Here is a 16,960-nt window from a genome sequence, read left to right as displayed (position 1 = left end):
GCCCTCCTCCAGGAAATCTTCCTGACCCAGGGATCAAACCCATGTCGCCTGTGTTGCAGGCGGATTCTTTCCCTGGCTGAGCCACCAGAGAAGCCAAATTATGGGTTAAAAAAGGACAAATCAGTTCACCTGAAGCTTGTTATTTTGAAGTCTTTGCAGGTTCATGTTCTCAAGTTCACAAGGCTATTGAGAGCTCTGTGGTGGGGCTCTTGATTCATGACAGGCGGCCCCTCCTTGGAACGCCCTGGGTCTGGGTGTGAGGGCAGCAGTTGTGCAGTGAGAGGTTTGAGAGGAGACAGCAAAGAAGGTGTTAATGAATGATCGCAGGGCTTCGTCCTCCATAAAGGCAATTACTGGGATTGATTGTTACCATGTTTCCTTAGTCACGGTTCAGCTTGCTTGTTTTACTCGGATTAAGACAGATGAAGGCTGAATGCACACAGATGTGTGATGTCAGGAGAATTATCAATGGTACATCGAAGGCCTCTCCTTTCTTGCACAGATGCCACTTGGGGGATCTCAGTGGAGCTGAAAGGGGATCACAGCCACCATGAGATGACCAAGTGGGGCAAGGGTGTGTATGGTGGACCATGGGATTTTAGATAATGCGTATTCTCTCTTTCCTTCCCATACATGGTATAGTGGTGTGGTTTCCCAGCTTACACCTGCATTAGCATGCTGCAAGGCTTGACAAAGAAAAATGCTTGAGCCCCATCCGCTGAGATTCAGTGGGTCTGGCACTGTGCCCAGAAATTTGCCTTTCTTAGAAGTTCCAGGGTACTTCTGCTACAGGTTCAGCAATCTCATGCTGAAAACCAGTGGGGTCTTCATCAAGAGCATGGACACTGATCAGGCCACCAGACTTTCAAGCACAACTTTACTTTTTACTAGCTGTGTGGTCATGGGCCATGTACTTAACCAGTAGCCAGGACATGGAAGCAGCCTAGATGTCCATTGACAGACGAATGGATAAAGAAGAGGTGGTACGTGTATACAATGGACTATTACTCAGCCATAAAAAGAATGGAGTTAAATCAGTTGTAGTGAGGTGGATGAAAGTTGAGCCTGTCAATACAGAATGAAGGAAGTTAGAGAAAAACAAATATATATTAAAACATATATATGAAATCTAGTAAAATGGCATTGATGAACCTGTTTGCAGGGCAGGAATAGAGGTGCAAACATGGAGAACAGACTTGTGGACATAGCTGGGAGATTGAATTGAGAGAGTTGCATTAACGTATGTATCCTACCATATGTAAAATCGAGAGCTAACAGGAAGCTACTGCACGGCACAGGGAGCTCAGCTTGGTGCTCTGCGATGATGGCCTAGAGGGGTGGGATGGGAGGGGTGAAGGAGGTTCAGGAAGGAGGGGATATACATATAATTATGGCTGACTTGCATTGTTGTACAGCAGAAACCCAAACAACATTGTAAAGCAATTATATTCCAATTTTTTTTAAAAAAGGATAATGATAATAGTTCCTGTTTCATGGGATAGTTAGAAGGAATAAATGAATTAGAACTTGGAAGCACTGAGACCAGGGCCAGGTCTACGTACTTTGGATAAATTAAAAAGGCAACTTCTTGGAACTGGGAGCATGTGGACCCAAGCCTCACTCCTCCAATACCTGCAGCTCCCAGTGGAGTTGCTGGGTCCTTTTAGCCTGTAGTCTGCGATCCTATCTCTGGAGGTCAGGAAGGTTAATGCCTAGCTCAGGGCCAGTGCAAGCAGGAGGAAGGCCACATCGACCTCCATCAGAATCTTCTTCTCAAGCTATGCTAACCCTTCATCTACTGAATACATGGAACGGGCTCAGTGAGATGAGGGTGTCAGGGTGATGTGCCTTTGGGGTTTTTCTCCCCCATGCCAGCAGAAAGAGGCTGTCTTTCATGTCAAGTTCACATGCAGCCTTATACTGATTTGTTAAATGTTTGCTCGACACCTAGCACTGATATGTTTTACGCACATGGTTTCATTTAACCCTCACAATGTCACTGTTAAGTAATCATTGCTGTCTCTGTTTCAGTATTGCTGGGGTTCAGGTAAGTTCAATGACTTGTCCAAAGTCACATGGCTATCAAGTGATAAATCCCAAACTAAAAGCCAGGTCTGTCTGACTTCAATAATTTATAACCGTAAAGCTCTACTCTTACCACCTCCAGCTTATTATGAATACTTATATAATGGTTAAGGCTGGCCCCCAGGTATCCAGCCGTGGTAGCTGCTCCCTAAAGGGAAGCACCCTGGAACTGGCACTGTCTCTGTTTCAGGGGGTTGGTTTTCTATAAAGCCTGTGGTTGGACTCACAGAATATACTCCTTTGGGAAATGTCCTCTTCACCAACTTCTCTTGCTGCTGCTGCTAAGTCAGTTTAGTCATGTCTGACTCTGTGCGACCCCATAGATGGCAGCCCACCAGGCTCCCCCGTCCCTGGGATTCTCCAGGCAAGAACACTGGTGTGGGTTGCATTTTCCTTCTCCAGTGCATGAAAGTGAAAAGTGAAAGTGAAGTCTCTCAGCCGAGTCCGACTCTTCGTGACCCCATGGACTGCAGCCTACCAGGCTTCTCCATCCATGGGATTTTCCAGGCAGGAGTACTGGAGTGGGTTGCCATTGCCTTCTCCAGCCAACTTATCTCATTGCCTAGTTATTTTCTCTGGCCTGACTCCTGGGTGAAATTGTGTTCACGTCGCCAAAGGTAGCTTTGGACTTAATGTCTTAACATCTCTGGTTATGGACAGTGGTCACAACCAGAAGGCCAGGAGAGCATCCAGAGGCTAAGCTGAAGATGTGAAGAGAGAAAAAACTGGTATGCTGATGAAACCTTTCTCTTTTCCCATAGTGCTCCTTTCTGCCGAAATTCTCCATTCATATAGAAACCAAGTATGAGGACAACAAAGGAAGCAACGACAGCGTGAGTAGCCCCCTTGCTCTCCCCACCCGACCCTCGCCCCAGTCCACACTGTGTTCTCCCCTCGTGGACAGAGCCAGCCCCACCATCTGTGCCTGGGACCTCAGAGAACCTCTGGCTTTTCTTCTCATTTTTATGTACTTTCTCTGGGCCTCTCTGCAGAAATCTCTGTCACCTGGAGTGATTGTTGTCAGGGATCAAGAGGGATGAGGGGGACCTCGGAGCTTAGAATTTGATTTCTGGTCATGGGATTGAACACACATTTTCTCCGTGACAATTGACATTTACTTAGAAGGATGAATATGAGCAGATACGTTATGTGCATACTGTATATATTTTCTGGGCTCTGCATATGTTCACATACACACACTCGTACTTGCCCACGAATCCCACCGTAAAAATCAGTGTAACCCTCCTGCAAGATGTTTTCCACATGAAGCATTCTGACTGTCACTAAATTTCAGTCAAGAAGTTTGTTTCTTAGTATTGCTTAAACGTCTCTTCTGACCTGGCTTTTACCCCCACCTCTTTCTGTCAGAGCAATGCATTTCTAAATTCCCTTCCCTTTATGAATGGATTATTTGACCTACAACAACCTCACCCTGACCTTGAGCTGTGGGTTCCATCAGGACCCATGAGGGAAAACTCTGTATCTAGAAGCTGCAAGGCTTCACCTGTTTATCTCTGCCTCAATTACATGTTTTACATTTGTGGAGAATGATGAAAATTGAGGCTGTATCAAAATGAACGAGAGAGGCTCTCCAGACAAAGTGACCCCTTTGATGCCGTCACTGAGCTAAGGAAATACAAAACAAGATGCAGGAGGTTTTGGAGGGGCCTAAGTGCCAGAAAGAAATATCTAAAGGTCTCATAGACATTGTCAGTTTACAGCTTTGGCCAGGCTTGCTTTGTGTTTCATCATGTTAACAGCTTCTAGAAACATCTTCCAGAAGGTTCCTCCCCTTGGCAGGAACAGATTCTTCTAGAAGACATGGGTGCATTTGTGCAGCACTCAAAGGGTCCCAATCAGGGTGGAGTCTGCTGGAACAGAGCTTGAGTGGTTCCCAGGAGGGGTCACCCAACAACTACTGATACAATTCACACCAGTGTGGGAAAGAGGACACTGGTTAATCCACTCAGTATTTTGGAGCACAGCTACATTCATTCGTTTGTGGCAGAATGAGTACTTAAAACTCATTGGTTTTAAGTGAACTTTGTGAACTCATGTGGTTCACAAAGCCTAGAGTATTTACTACCTGGCCCTTTACAGACAAAAAGTTTTCTAACCCCTGCCTGGTTAGAGAGACTCAGATCAGAACAGCACCCACTGTGTCTCCAAATTTGGCCACTTGTTAGATCTGTCCCAGGTGAATGCCAACTCCAGGGTTCCTGAAACTATCCAGAGAACAAAAGACTGCTACCCTCAAGGGTGCTTGTCCCCCCGTGAGTTCAGGAGCCTCAGTGGGTAGCATCCCTTGGTGATGGGTGACTTCAGAGGAAACGTTCAGTCCCATCTCCCTGTATATAGCCTGAAATCAGGCTTCCCTGATGGCTCAGCTGGTAAAGAATCCACCTGCAATGCAGGAGACCCCAGTTCAATTCCTGGGTCTGGAAGATCCCCTAGAGAAGGAATAGGCTACCCACTCCAGTATTCTTGGGCTTCCCTTGTGGCTCAGCTGGTAAAGAATCCGCCTGCAATGCGGGAGACCTGGGTTTGATCCCTGAGTTGGGAAGATTCCCCTGGAGAAGGAAAAGGTTACCCACTCCAGTATTCTAGCTTGGAGAATTCCATGGACTATGTATAGTCCATGGGGTCGCAAAGAGTCGGACACAACTAAGCGATTTTCAGTTTCACTGGGGCCAACTCCAGCAAAGTCTTGTGGTCTAAAGTAGTGTTGCACAGTGTAACTTGAACTCTTGTAAAGTAATGACTCTTTCTGATTGGAAAATTAACACATGATTCTTAAAACTTTGGGGGGGGGGAAGAAGTAAAGCAAAACCAGTAGTAATCTCATGCTTCAGAGATGACTCCTGTTAGCATTTTGGTTCATCCTGCAAAATATTAATGAATTTACTTTTCAACCAATTTCCCTAAAATTGAATCATACAACATCCTGTTTTTAACATGTCACAAAATATCCTTCCCAGTAATTTTTAATAGCTACCCTGCATTCCCTACTTAAATGTATTTCTTTAAACAATTGCCAGTCATATGGGAGTGGGTATGACCATTTTGATGTATCTGTAGATCATCAAGAAAAGATCAAACATGCCTTAATTGCTTTTCTTGGCACAATCTAAAAAACATGGGGTTGAGGGAAGCAATAGGGGTTAAAACATCTTTTAGTCTTTCCAGACAGATTATTTTGCTTTCTCTTTTTCTCTATGGCGCTGTCCTGTCTTCACAGATAGTTATAACTCACTTCCTTTGTAGAGGTTTGGAATGGATGTGTGGCCCCACCATGAGCCTGATAGGTTGGTAGGACCAGTGTAATCTTCTGGTTTATCCTCTGCTCAAGTCTAATCTAAAAAAAAAAAAATCACATGGTTATCATTTATTGTCTTGTGTCCCATTTTTGGCAGGCGCTAAGGTCTTTTTTTACTACTCTCCTAGGAATTTAGCTTTGTCACTACTCTCTTAGGAATTTAAAATACCGAGTGAGCCATCCTAAAGTCAGGAGCGATGCCTGGAGCCAGCATTCTCTACCCAAGCCAAAGGCCAGTTCTCTCTGAGACTTAGGCCAGCCTGCAAGAAAAGCAGTGAGCCCCAGAGCACTTGTGAGCAGTCCTTGTCAACACAGTGTGCTTCCTCTGGGAGAAATGCCAGCTATTGTATCCTGTGTTGCCTCCTTCTCCCCAACTTGCTGACTCTGAGACTGCCCACGCAGCCAGCTCTGTATCTCACTGTCATGGCACCCACCTTGCCCAAGTCCAAGTTCACGAAGTGTTTTTGCCCGGCCTCGGCCTGGCTCTGATCCATACATCCCCAGGTCTCGCTTCTGAGCTATTGGACCAAACAAGCCAGCTCCAGCTCAATTAGACTTCTTTGCCAGTTTGCTGCCTTCTAATTTCCATATTTAGCAGCAGCTGTTGGTCACCCAGCTGGTTCAAGCTTGGTCCCTGGAGGCAGAAAAGGAGGACTTCATTGGTTTTCATTCACACTTGTTAATGTTTCCAAATCAGAACATGAGGAATATGTATTTATGTAATAATACTTTATTAAAAGATCGCTTTGTCCAGGGGTTCAAAACTAGAGCCTTAAGCAGATGGCATGTTCTGGCATGCTCTTTTCTGTCCAGAGATGAGGATAGAGTTTCTGGTGGGAGGCAGAATTGCTAAAGAAAGCAGTGCAGTGGTGGATGTTTCTCTTGTCTCACTGCTTTGCCAAATTATTTAATAAACTCAGGCCATTTCTTTGCATTTTCTGGGTGTATACTCTTATCTTTCAGCTACCATCCTTCATACTGCTATCTGCATCCTGTTTCTCTCCCTACCTGCCAGAACTTTAATGAAATGGATGACGATAAGAAGCAATAATTAAATTGAAAAACACTACTGATAATCATATTGATTACTGATTGAATAGAGTCCATGCTGTTATCCTCTTATCAATCGCCACCTATGTCATCTTTTTACGTGACCCAATACTGCATGTAAAAAAATAGAAATCAGTGTATCTAGATTTAAACATTTTCTCCTTGTTAAAATAAAGCTAGTATATTTATGAATGTGAAAACCTATAAACCGTGATTACATTAACCAGGACACAATGGGGAAGTTGTCTTAAATTGAGGCCCATTTATTTTATGCACATGCTGATGAGAACTATTTAGGCCTTAATTAGTGCAGGGAGGACGGCACCATGCCAAAGTAAGGCTCTGTTGTTTGTCCAAGGCCATAAATCTAGATCTGGGAGAGTCGGCGCTTATCATTCGAGTGTCGGCTTCTGCCAGGTTACTGTCACTCACTGCAGTTAATGGGGGGGTGGGGGGGAGGCCTGCCTTCACTTCCTCCTCCAAACAAAGCAGGCACCACTTAAAGCAGTGGTGCTCAGGCTCGGCTGCATGTGGGACTCAGGAACTCTAACCCGAGCTCCTGCCTGGTTTCTGCCCACCCTGGGATTCTGATTTAATTGGTCCTGGGTGCAGACTGGTCTAGGGCAGTGCTTCCTACACTGAGTCTCTAGGAGTACAGAGTTTGCCAGTCACAAGTGTGAGGACTTGTAGGGTCTACCCTCTGGTCAAACCTGATTCATTCTCTTTGGAGGGTAGAAGATAGGCCATCCCCGCCCCACTTGAGGATCTAGGCCACTGGTTCTCAGTCCTGCCTGCATAGTAAGGTCACCTGGGAAGCTTTAGATTCCCTGATGCCACTATCCCCCTCTGCGGGATTCTGATTTCATTTGTCTGGGATGGGGGTCCAGTCACTGGGATTTGTTGCACTTCCTCAGGGTAACCTAAGAGCCATTAAGGCTGAGAACTACAGATTTAAAGGGAATATGAAGTGCTATTTAAAACTAAACCAAGTGAACCCTTAGGAAATCCGGTTCTCCAAATTTCTTCATTTCTTCATACCCCTGAAAACATAAAAGTTTACAAAAAAGCATATTTATAACCACCACCCCCACCCCCCACACACAATGAAGGCCCCTGAGGAAACCATATTTCTTCTCATTAGCCATTATTCCTCAGCAACAAAACTTCTCTGATCAGATGGAAAGAATGTCCAGTTTAGTTCCTGGAAGAGCGAGGCTCTGTTCTTCACAGAACTCTCCTTCGAAGTTACCTAGAAGAAGTATTGATCATTTATTTAGTTTCTAGTTCAGTTATGTTATAGTGGGAAAACACAGAGTTGTTCTTTGTGAAATGAAAAGCTTCATATTGAATCTCCAGCTCTATGACTTAAGCAATGGAGTCTTGGCTTCTCTATCAAGAAAACAGAGTAAATAATGTCTGGATCACAGTGTGGAGGATTCATCCAGGTTAATTCACAACCTGGAAGCGCTAATAAACTGTAAGTGCTATACAAATTTTAGGTTTTGCTTCAGTTACAGCCCTACCTTGGGGTTAACTGCATTATGAGTGATTTTCTAATGAGACTCTCCTTTTGTCTGAATTGTCAATAAACCATTTCTTGTCAGCAAAGTTTGAGTACCTACTATGTGCCAGGCAATGCAAGAGGCAGTGAGGATGCAGCAACCAGATAGGCAAGTCCCCACTACTCATGGAATGGGGGAAAGCACATAATAAGAAAGAAAACAAGGAGTTCCAGCTGTGGGAAGTGCTGAAAAGGCAGTAAATAGGGTGGAGGAGAGCTCAGCTAGAAGCCTTATGGAAGGCCTCTCACAAGAGGTGACGAATCTGGTGAGACCTGAGGCTGGGAAGGAGCCGACCCTCTGAAGGGTTGTCCAGGCAAGGGGCCTGTTGTAAGCTTAGTTGTATCCCCCAAAATTCATATGTTGGAGTACCTGAGACTATAGCTATGTTTGAAGATAAGGCTTTTAAAGAGGTGATTAAGTTAAAAGGGGAGTCTGTTATAGCTTCATCAGTAAAGAATCTGCCTACAATGCAAGAGACCAGGGTTCAATTCCTGGGTGGGGAAGATCCCCTTGAGAAGGAAATGGCAACCCATTCCAGTATTCTTGCCTGGAGAATCCCATGGACAAAGGAGCCTGGTGGGCTACAGTCTGTGGGGTTGCAAGAGTCAGACATGATTAGCGACTAAACCGCCAAGTTAAAAGGAGGCTGTGAAGGTGGAGCCAAATCTAAGATGATTGGTATCCCTCAAAGAAGAGAAAATTTGAATACCCAAAACTAGGAAGGGATATGCACTCACAGAGAACAAACCACATGAGGATGACCAAAATCCTTTTTCTGTTCCAGCATTCAGTTTGAAGTGAAGTGAAGTGAAGTCACTCAGTCGTGTCCAACTCTTTGCGACCCCGTGGACTGTAGCCCACCAGTCTCCCCCATCCATGGGATTCTCCAGGCAAGAACACTGGAGTGGGTTGCCATTTCCTTCTCCAGGGGATCTTCCTGACCCAGGAATCGAACCTGGGTCTCCCGCATTGCAGGCAGATGCTTTAACCTCTGAGCCACCAGGGAAGCATTCAGTTTACCACTTAAAAAAAATTTTTTTTTTTTGTGCCAGGTCTTAGTTGTGGCACACAGGGATCTTCCAGCTTCGTTGTGGTATGTGGGATCTTTAGTTGCAACATATGGGATCTAGTTCCCTGACCAGGGATCAAACCCAGGCCCTCTTCACTGAGAGCATAGAGTCCCAGCCACTGGACTGGGAAGAGAAGTCCCCCAGCGTCCAGTTTAGGATACCACATTACACTGGGTGATTTATGTTTCTCAGTGTTTGCTCTGGCCACTCTGTCAAGAGTGATGAGAGGACAGAAGGAATAGAAGCAGGTATTCCAGCTGGCTACAAGGGCAAGAATCCAGATCACAGATGATGGTGGCTTTATCTGGAGAGAGGGCAACGGATAAAGATCAGTGTATTTTGGAAACACACTGACTAGGTATTGATGCATTGCTGCTAAGTCACTTCAGTCGTGTCCGACTCTGTGCGACCCCATAGACGGCAGCCCACCAGGCTCCCCCGTCCCTGGGATTCTCCAGGCAAGAACACTGGAGTGGGTTGCCATTTCCTTCTCCAGTGCGTGAAAGTGAAAGTGAAGTCTCTCAGTCGTATCTGACTCTTAGCGACCCCGTGGACTGCAGCCTACCAGGCTCCTCCACCCATGGAATTTTCCAGGCAAGAGTACTGGAGTGGGATGCCATCGCCTTCTCCAACTGATGCATTAGATGGGAGCAAAGTGAGGATGTCCTGGACCTCAGGATTTCTGGGCTTCCCCGGTGGTGCTAGCGGTAAAGAGCCCACCTGCAAATGTGGGAGATGTAAGAGATGGATCCAGATGATCCCTGGGTCAGGAAGATCCCCTGGAGGAGAGCATGGCAACCGACTCCAGAATTCTTGCCTGGAGAATCCCATGGAAAGAGGAGCCCAGCAGGCTATAGTCCATAGAGGTGCAAAGAGTCGGACATGACTGAAGCAGCTTAGCAGGGAGCAGCAGGCTTTCTAGACTTGTCCATGGACCCTAGTGGGGAGTGGGGAATAGTACAGGAGAAAGAAGAAGTCGAGAGCCCCCTTAGGGCACAGTCAGTTCGAGGTGCCAGGGAGACTTCCAAGCGGATGGTAGGTAAGGAGTTGCGTATATGACTCTGGCATTCAGGGAGAGGTGTAAAGTCATCGTTCAGAGACGGAAATAAGTGAAGTTATCTATGAAGAGGAATGAGAGGGAAAAGAAAGTTCTGGTTGCTCCAGGATGGAGAGCACCCTGGTCTTGAGAAGGACCTTCCCATGGCTTTCAATCTAGCTTCTGATTATTTTTTTATCACCTTGGTTAAGACCAAGTCACTTTCAATCACTGAGTTGTGCTTGGTTTTAGGGAGTTAGATTATATCTTTTAGTCAACTTCTTCCTCTGGATAGGTGCCTTCTTCGGATGAATTGAGTAAAAATTTCAGTATTTTCACTTGTCTCAACTTGCATTGCCTTGGAGACATGGCCAGGAGTTCTCCTGACCACAAATAGTTCCCACTGGATGTTACCAACCAACAACCAACAAAGAGGGAATTTTACCATCTAAGGAGAGCTCTATTTATTGAGGATTTGTTATTGCTATAGTCATCATGAAGTTCGTTTCATTAGCGGTATTAGTATTTTGAACATCAAGAGGGCAATATGGGTAGATGTAGAATAAAATAATTTATTTACACATTTTGAAATGTACTAAAATTAATTTGTAAAGCAGGGGTGCCAGTGAGAACTGTAGAATCCATATTTACAAGCCTCTCAAGCTGATTATCCTTTCTTTAAATGGTTTCTAATTGAGGATTATAGAAAGAAAAAAGCATTTGCTTTATTTTTAGACATGTCTGATATACTGTTCCGTTTTTAACCTTAAGATTGTTACAACCAGCCACGTACAAAATCTGCAATTTTCTCTAATAAATAGTCAGTAATGCTAAGAAGTTTGCACAAAGCACCCCCATTTGCAGTTTTAAAGGATTATTATCCAAGGTGGTCCATGAAATGGAAATTCAATGTCCTTACTCAATCTGGGTCTAATGGTATCATTTTGAGGACAATGGAAAACAGATCATATTTGATTCCTTAAGATGTTGTCTTTGCTCTTTGTAGTACAGTTTGCCATCTGAGGGTTGGATGTGGGGGTGTGGGGGAGTGGATAAGAAGAGCGTCTATCCAGCATGAGGACTAGCTTTCAGGTTGAGGAGAGTCACAATGCAGGTTATCTACATTCTGGAAAGCTAGAGCTAATTGGTAAGAATCATTATTATTAATAGATATAGCTTAAAGTAGTATTTGCTTTCTGTCTAGGCCTGGCTCATTGGTGCTGTGGTATATCTAAAAACAGCCAGGCTGTGCTGACCCGTCGGTACTAATGGTTTCGGAAGACAGTTAGCCAAACTGGTCAAAAGCAGCATAATCAAAGGGACAAGGCTGAATCCCATGGTTAAGAAACCAGTGGGCAGAGCCGGAAAAGCAAGATCTAAATGACCATTTCATAGGTACCTGAGTAACAGTTCACTCAAGTAGGAGTCATCAGTGGATGCCCAAACCATTGAGTGTGAAACAGTATTAGGGAAACAGGAATTCACACTGCCTAAAAGTGTCACTGCAGAGATGATGTACTAATTACAAGCAGTAGAAAGTTTTACAGATGACATCCTGTGCTTCCCTTTGTGACGTACTGAGGATGCAACATCACAAATCATGATATGGATCATCCGTCCAAAAATATTTAACTGGAATCCAATCAGGAGAAAAGAAAGTGAAGTCATTTAGTCATGTCCAGCGACTCTTTGCGACCCCATGGACTGTAGCCCACCAGGCTTCTCCATCCATGGGATTTTCCAGGCAAGAGTACTGAAATGGGTTGCCATTTCCTTCTCCAGGGGATCTTCCTGACCCAGGGATCGAACCCAGGTCTCCTGCATTGCAGGCAGATGCTTTACCGTCTGAGCCACCAGGAAAGAAAGCAATCAGACAAATCCAAATCGAGGGACACTCCACAAAGCAACCAGCCAAAATTCTTCACAGAAGAATGTCACCAAAGACCAAAACAAAACAAAAACCTGGGGGGCTGTGCTAGATTAAAGGAGACTAAAGTAATTTGACAAGTACATTTAACACCTAATCCTTGCTTAGATTCTGGATTAAGGAAAGAGGTAGGCTTGTGCAGGACACAGAAAAGATAGGACAGTTGGGGACGTTTTACTCTGGACCATACATTCGATACTAGTGCCGTGTAGTATTGAGTCAGTATTAAATTTCCTGCCTGCGATCATTATATTGCACATACGTAGGAGAATCTCCTTGTTTTTAGGAGATGCATGCTGACATATTTAGGAATGAAGTACCACGCAATGTACTCTAACTCTCATATGGTTCAGCCAAAAAAGATATTTATATGTGTATGTTTTTCCTTCTTTTAAAAAGTCTTATAAAATTAAGAAACTATTCACATGTTGCAATGAGATGTCCAATAACTTACTTCAAAGTTACACAATGAGTTGTGTTGTTGTTGTGTTTTTGTAGTCATGAAGCAGAAGCTTTCAGTCCTTTCTCTCTCTTTTGGTAGTATCCTGATTTCATTAGTGAAATAGCCTAGTCATAAAGATTGTCACCATGTCAGCATCAATGCTGAGTCCATTCACCCAAAAGATGTTTAGAAAGAGGAGACTTTTTGAATTGCAGAAACCCTAGTTTCTCTCTTGTAATTTCACACTCTGGGTTGTATTGTGAAGTTTTGAAAAGGCAGATGGACATGATTCAGACTAGATTTCTAAGTGCACAATCCTCCAAAGAGTTAGAGCCCAGGATACATGTACAATGTGGTGTTAATTTCTGCTGTGCAAGTTGATTCAGTTATACATGTATATTCTTTTTCGTATTCTTTTACATTATGGTTTATCATAGAATATCATCCAACTCTTCTATTCTGTGAGACTCAAACCTCTTCTCTTTTTTGTAATCCATCCTCAGTTCATGTCACTTTGCAATTGTTTCCTAAATGTTTGGCTTTTCTTCCCCCTCATAAGATACCTAATTACTGTGGGAAAACCATGTATTTCACTTAAAAAAAAAAAAAAAAAGGCACAGCTTTCCTATTTATTTACCTAGAGTTTTGTGTTGACATTTGTTGAGCCCAGTTTTGGTACCTTAGAGAATGGATTGCTCACAACAGATGATGACCAACATTTGGATCTTGGAGCCGTTTGAATGAGGACACCTTAGGAACCTGCCAAAAGCTTGCAGCTGGCCAGGCCCATTTAGCAGGATGATGTGCTGAATTCAGAGAACTCAGCAGCCTCAGACCAAACAGGGTCCAAAGCAGAACTTGGGAGTTCAATGATAATAGGACTTCATCGTTCTGAATTCCCTCCCGACAGTGAAATGGAGAACAATGCCCATTCAGTGGATGATTGGGAGAATTCATTGAGATGGTGCATGTCAAATACTCCTTAACAGTCGTTCTTCTCTTTAACTTCGGTTATGCTTTGTGGAGACCACTTAAGAGTTAGATGCTTGTAAGTGCAAGATCTGCAAGTGGGGAGGTTAATCAGGGGAGTTCTTTTGGAAGGAAGGTGCTAAGCTCTCGTTTCCAAAGCCTGTAGTTTTTACTCCTTTCCCATCATCCAGGAATGGGGCATCCTCAGACATAAGTTGGGAAATCACATGTTTCTGGTAGCTTTTGATTTACTTTGGAGGGGCCATCACTGGCTGGAGCTCAGGACCCTCCACCAATTGGCCTCCTGCCTGGGAGTTCTTGTTTCAGAAACCATCCTTCCTTGGCTCTTACTCACCTAAAGGAATCCTGATGGGCACATCTTGGCCCCAAGAGGTGATAGAGGCACAGTGGTGAAGAGATGAAGGCTGCAGGCACTGGAGTCAGACTTGTTGCGTTTGATTCCTGGGCCAGCCACTTAGCAGCTAGTTCAGCATGTTCCTCAGCTCTTCGTGCCCCTGTAAATGGATATAAAAATAGTCCTTACTCATTGGGTACTTGTGAAGATTGAATATATTAATCTTCAAAAGCACTCAAAACAGTGCTTTAGTCCACCCAGTCCTACTCAGTGTGTTATTGTTAACTGATATTGCCATATTTCATCAACTCCGAGGTGGCCATTATTGTTTATGTTTTAACAACTCTATAAATGAAACATGTAATAGTCAACGGCATCATACAATGATCAGCGGCAGCAGTTTTCTTTTTTGGAAATATAACTGGTTGTTTCTTAGAATCAACGAATTCAGCGTGAGACCTCCTCTTACACAGGATGTTGATATGTCTGGTTAGCGAAGTTAAGCCATGAAGAGTGTTTGCATGTAAAGTGTGAACACAGTACCAGATTCTGCCAAAGAAAAGTCATTGAATAAATAAGCTCTTCAGTCATCCAGGCCTGGAAGGTTGTTTGTTAACTTTTTCCAGGGCTCCAATCTGCTTCTTTATGATGTGAAGGACTTGATAGAGACCCAAAAAAGGAGCACTTGAATCTTCCCACTTTTAGGTTCAGAGCCATCATCTTTATAAAATAGATTTCTCTCTAAAATCCCTGGATGTCATCTATCTAGATAAATACCTTCTAGAACTAAATCTCCACTAGTATTTTAGTCTTTAGGGGAAAAAATAGTGTTGCAAGGAGATGATGATAGGAGCTGACCTTATAGAAAAGAAGTTAATGATTTCCAATGGACATGATTTCAAAGCAGTTTTTTCCTTTTGATGCAGCAGAAGCATTGCTTCCATCTGCTCCTCTGCTTGTACACAGACTCTGCATTTGAATCAAGCAGTGTGTCAGCTGTTGCCCACCAAATTCTGTCCTTGATCTTCTGAGACTGATAGTACTTCTGTCTGAACAATACTAAGCTGTTAAATTTAAATCACATTTCCCCACTAATACCTATTGAAGACTTGTTTATAGTCCATCAGGCTTTATAGCCATTTGGGACATAAACTTAGTAAATAAAAACTTCATGGAGCTGCATCTGAAAATCTTTAATCTCATTTCCAGCCCTTTAAGGAGACAGTCATAAATACCTTTGGAAAATGCAGACCATTAAATGAAGTAATTTTAATCTTCTTTGGCTATGCCCATCAGATTATTAATAAGTAGATGTTGAAAAGCATCAACTAAAGGCCATATCATGGGGTAGATACTCGGGAGTGGAACCAAATAATTGACTTTTTGGTGCTGAATTCTTTTATTATCACTCAGGTACACCTAAGTTCAGAGGAAATCAGAAATCTGTCATGAGTTTGAGTTTGTTATTAACTCAACTTCACCTTGCTTGGCATGTCAAAACCAGAGTGAAATATTGAAATGAAATATGAAACATATTAGGGAAGGACCTCAGCAATGAAGGACACGGGAAAGATTGATTTTTCTAGTAACTTAATTTTGATCTATGGGTGAAGCCTTGTTTTCAGCACCCAGCTAAATTTGCTTAGAACCATCTGGGTCTCTTGAAATAGATGATGTTAAACCAGCTACACCAGTTGCACACATGGTGCTTTTGTTGAGACTTTTTGTAACAGTTTGAAATAGAAAACACTGCTTTTCTTAAAAAAAAAAAAAAGAGTAGTTTCATGTGATATCTAGGATAACTTTAATATTCTGTTTTGGCTAAGAGTTCATATCATTCCATTGCTTCTTGTTTCTAAAGTTTCTAACATTTTATTCAAAAAAAATCTTACTATTGGGAAAAATATTCTCTCATTCAATTAAGGATAAAAATTAATTAGTGACTCCTTTTGGGTATAGATTTTGGAGAGTTATGTTTTTATGCTGGATTTGTTCTCTAGCTGCCCTGAAGACAGCCTTCTAGTACCCACTTGGTAAGTTTGCACCATGGGGTGTTGAGGGGCAGAATGTACAATGGGTGCCACGTATCGTTACTCAGTGTACAAAAAGGAATGTCCACCATAAAGCACATTTCCAACTGTTTGCTTTATCTCATACCAAGCCATTGCCCTACCGATAACAGCTGTTGAGTAACACTGGACAAAGTCAAAAAGTGATTCTTGAGTCAAAACATTCAGAGACTTCAACAGGTTTTTCCTGCTGCACAGGTGGGGTAATGAACTTGAAGAGTCTCAAGGACAATCAGCAACAGCCTTGAGAGATAGAGGAGCTGTGGCCGTTTTCAACAGAGCTAGATTTACTCTCGTTGTTCCCAGTCATTATTCTAAACTGACAAGGATATGTAGTCTTCTGGTTTAAAGACTGTTCCCTTGGGTGTTCCTTATTCCCTAGAGGTCTAGTAAATTCTTATGTTTTAAAGATTCTTGCACTTGGCTTTTCCTTATTCCCTTGGAACAATTTTAAGAAAGACAATGTTCTGAACCAAATACTTGACATAAGCCACCTATCCCAGTTCCTTCAGGTAATAGATGTTTAGTAAATACCAATTCTCTTCCTCCATCCTTTCGTCGTAACCTCCCAGCAGGAACCTGAGATGACCTTTATTTTGCATTGAAAGGAGAGGATGATCTCAATAGCGCATTAATTCATCATGCAAGAAACATTTATCGAGCATCTATTTTGTACCAGGAGTTGTCAGTCTGGGGAGACAAAGACTGTCACAGCCTCGTGATGTGATAGGTGCTCCAGAGAACACAGGGTGGAGGATGAGACTGAAAAGAAAGGCAGGATCGTCATGCCAGGAGGGACTAGTTGAGAAAACAGGAGATTTGCAGTAGGTCAAATGAGAGAGAATGCAGCCCCAAATTTAAAGCACTGGCAGAAGAAATAGGAGAGGATTAATTAGGAAGAGGGAGAAACATCAGTGCCTAACTGGATTTGGGAATGGGTTGGGGACAGCTGGCTCTGGGGTCTGGCATGATTCAAGGTTTTGTCATGGATCAGTGGTGGTATCACCAACTAAGACAAGGGATTGTTTTAAGTGGTTTGGGAGAGGTTGGTTAGTTCAGTTTTGGTCCAGTTGAGTCTA

The 16,960-nt window shown here is 43.3% G+C and overlaps 1 protein-coding gene across 1 annotated transcript in view; it reads left to right on the top strand.

Annotated features, from left to right (window-relative positions):
• The window catches only part of PITPNC1 (phosphatidylinositol transfer protein cytoplasmic 1), a 138,582-nt gene that overhangs the window by 49,698 nt on the left and 71,924 nt on the right, over nucleotides 1-16,960 (top strand). Inside the window, exon 5 of the mRNA XM_068977498.1 lies at nucleotides 2,847-2,918. Within this exon, the coding sequence (XP_068833599.1) occupies nucleotides 2,847-2,918 (72 nt within the window). The remainder of the gene's footprint in view (nucleotides 1-2,846; nucleotides 2,919-16,960) is intronic.

Source organism: Capricornis sumatraensis, chromosome 8 (genome assembly GCF_032405125.1).
Source record: "Capricornis sumatraensis isolate serow.1 chromosome 8, serow.2, whole genome shotgun sequence".
Classification (NCBI taxonomy): Eukaryota; Metazoa; Chordata; class Mammalia; order Artiodactyla; family Bovidae; genus Capricornis; species Capricornis sumatraensis.
Note: the sequence above shows the minus strand (reverse complement) of the source record. Positions and strands in the feature narration are given on the sequence as shown.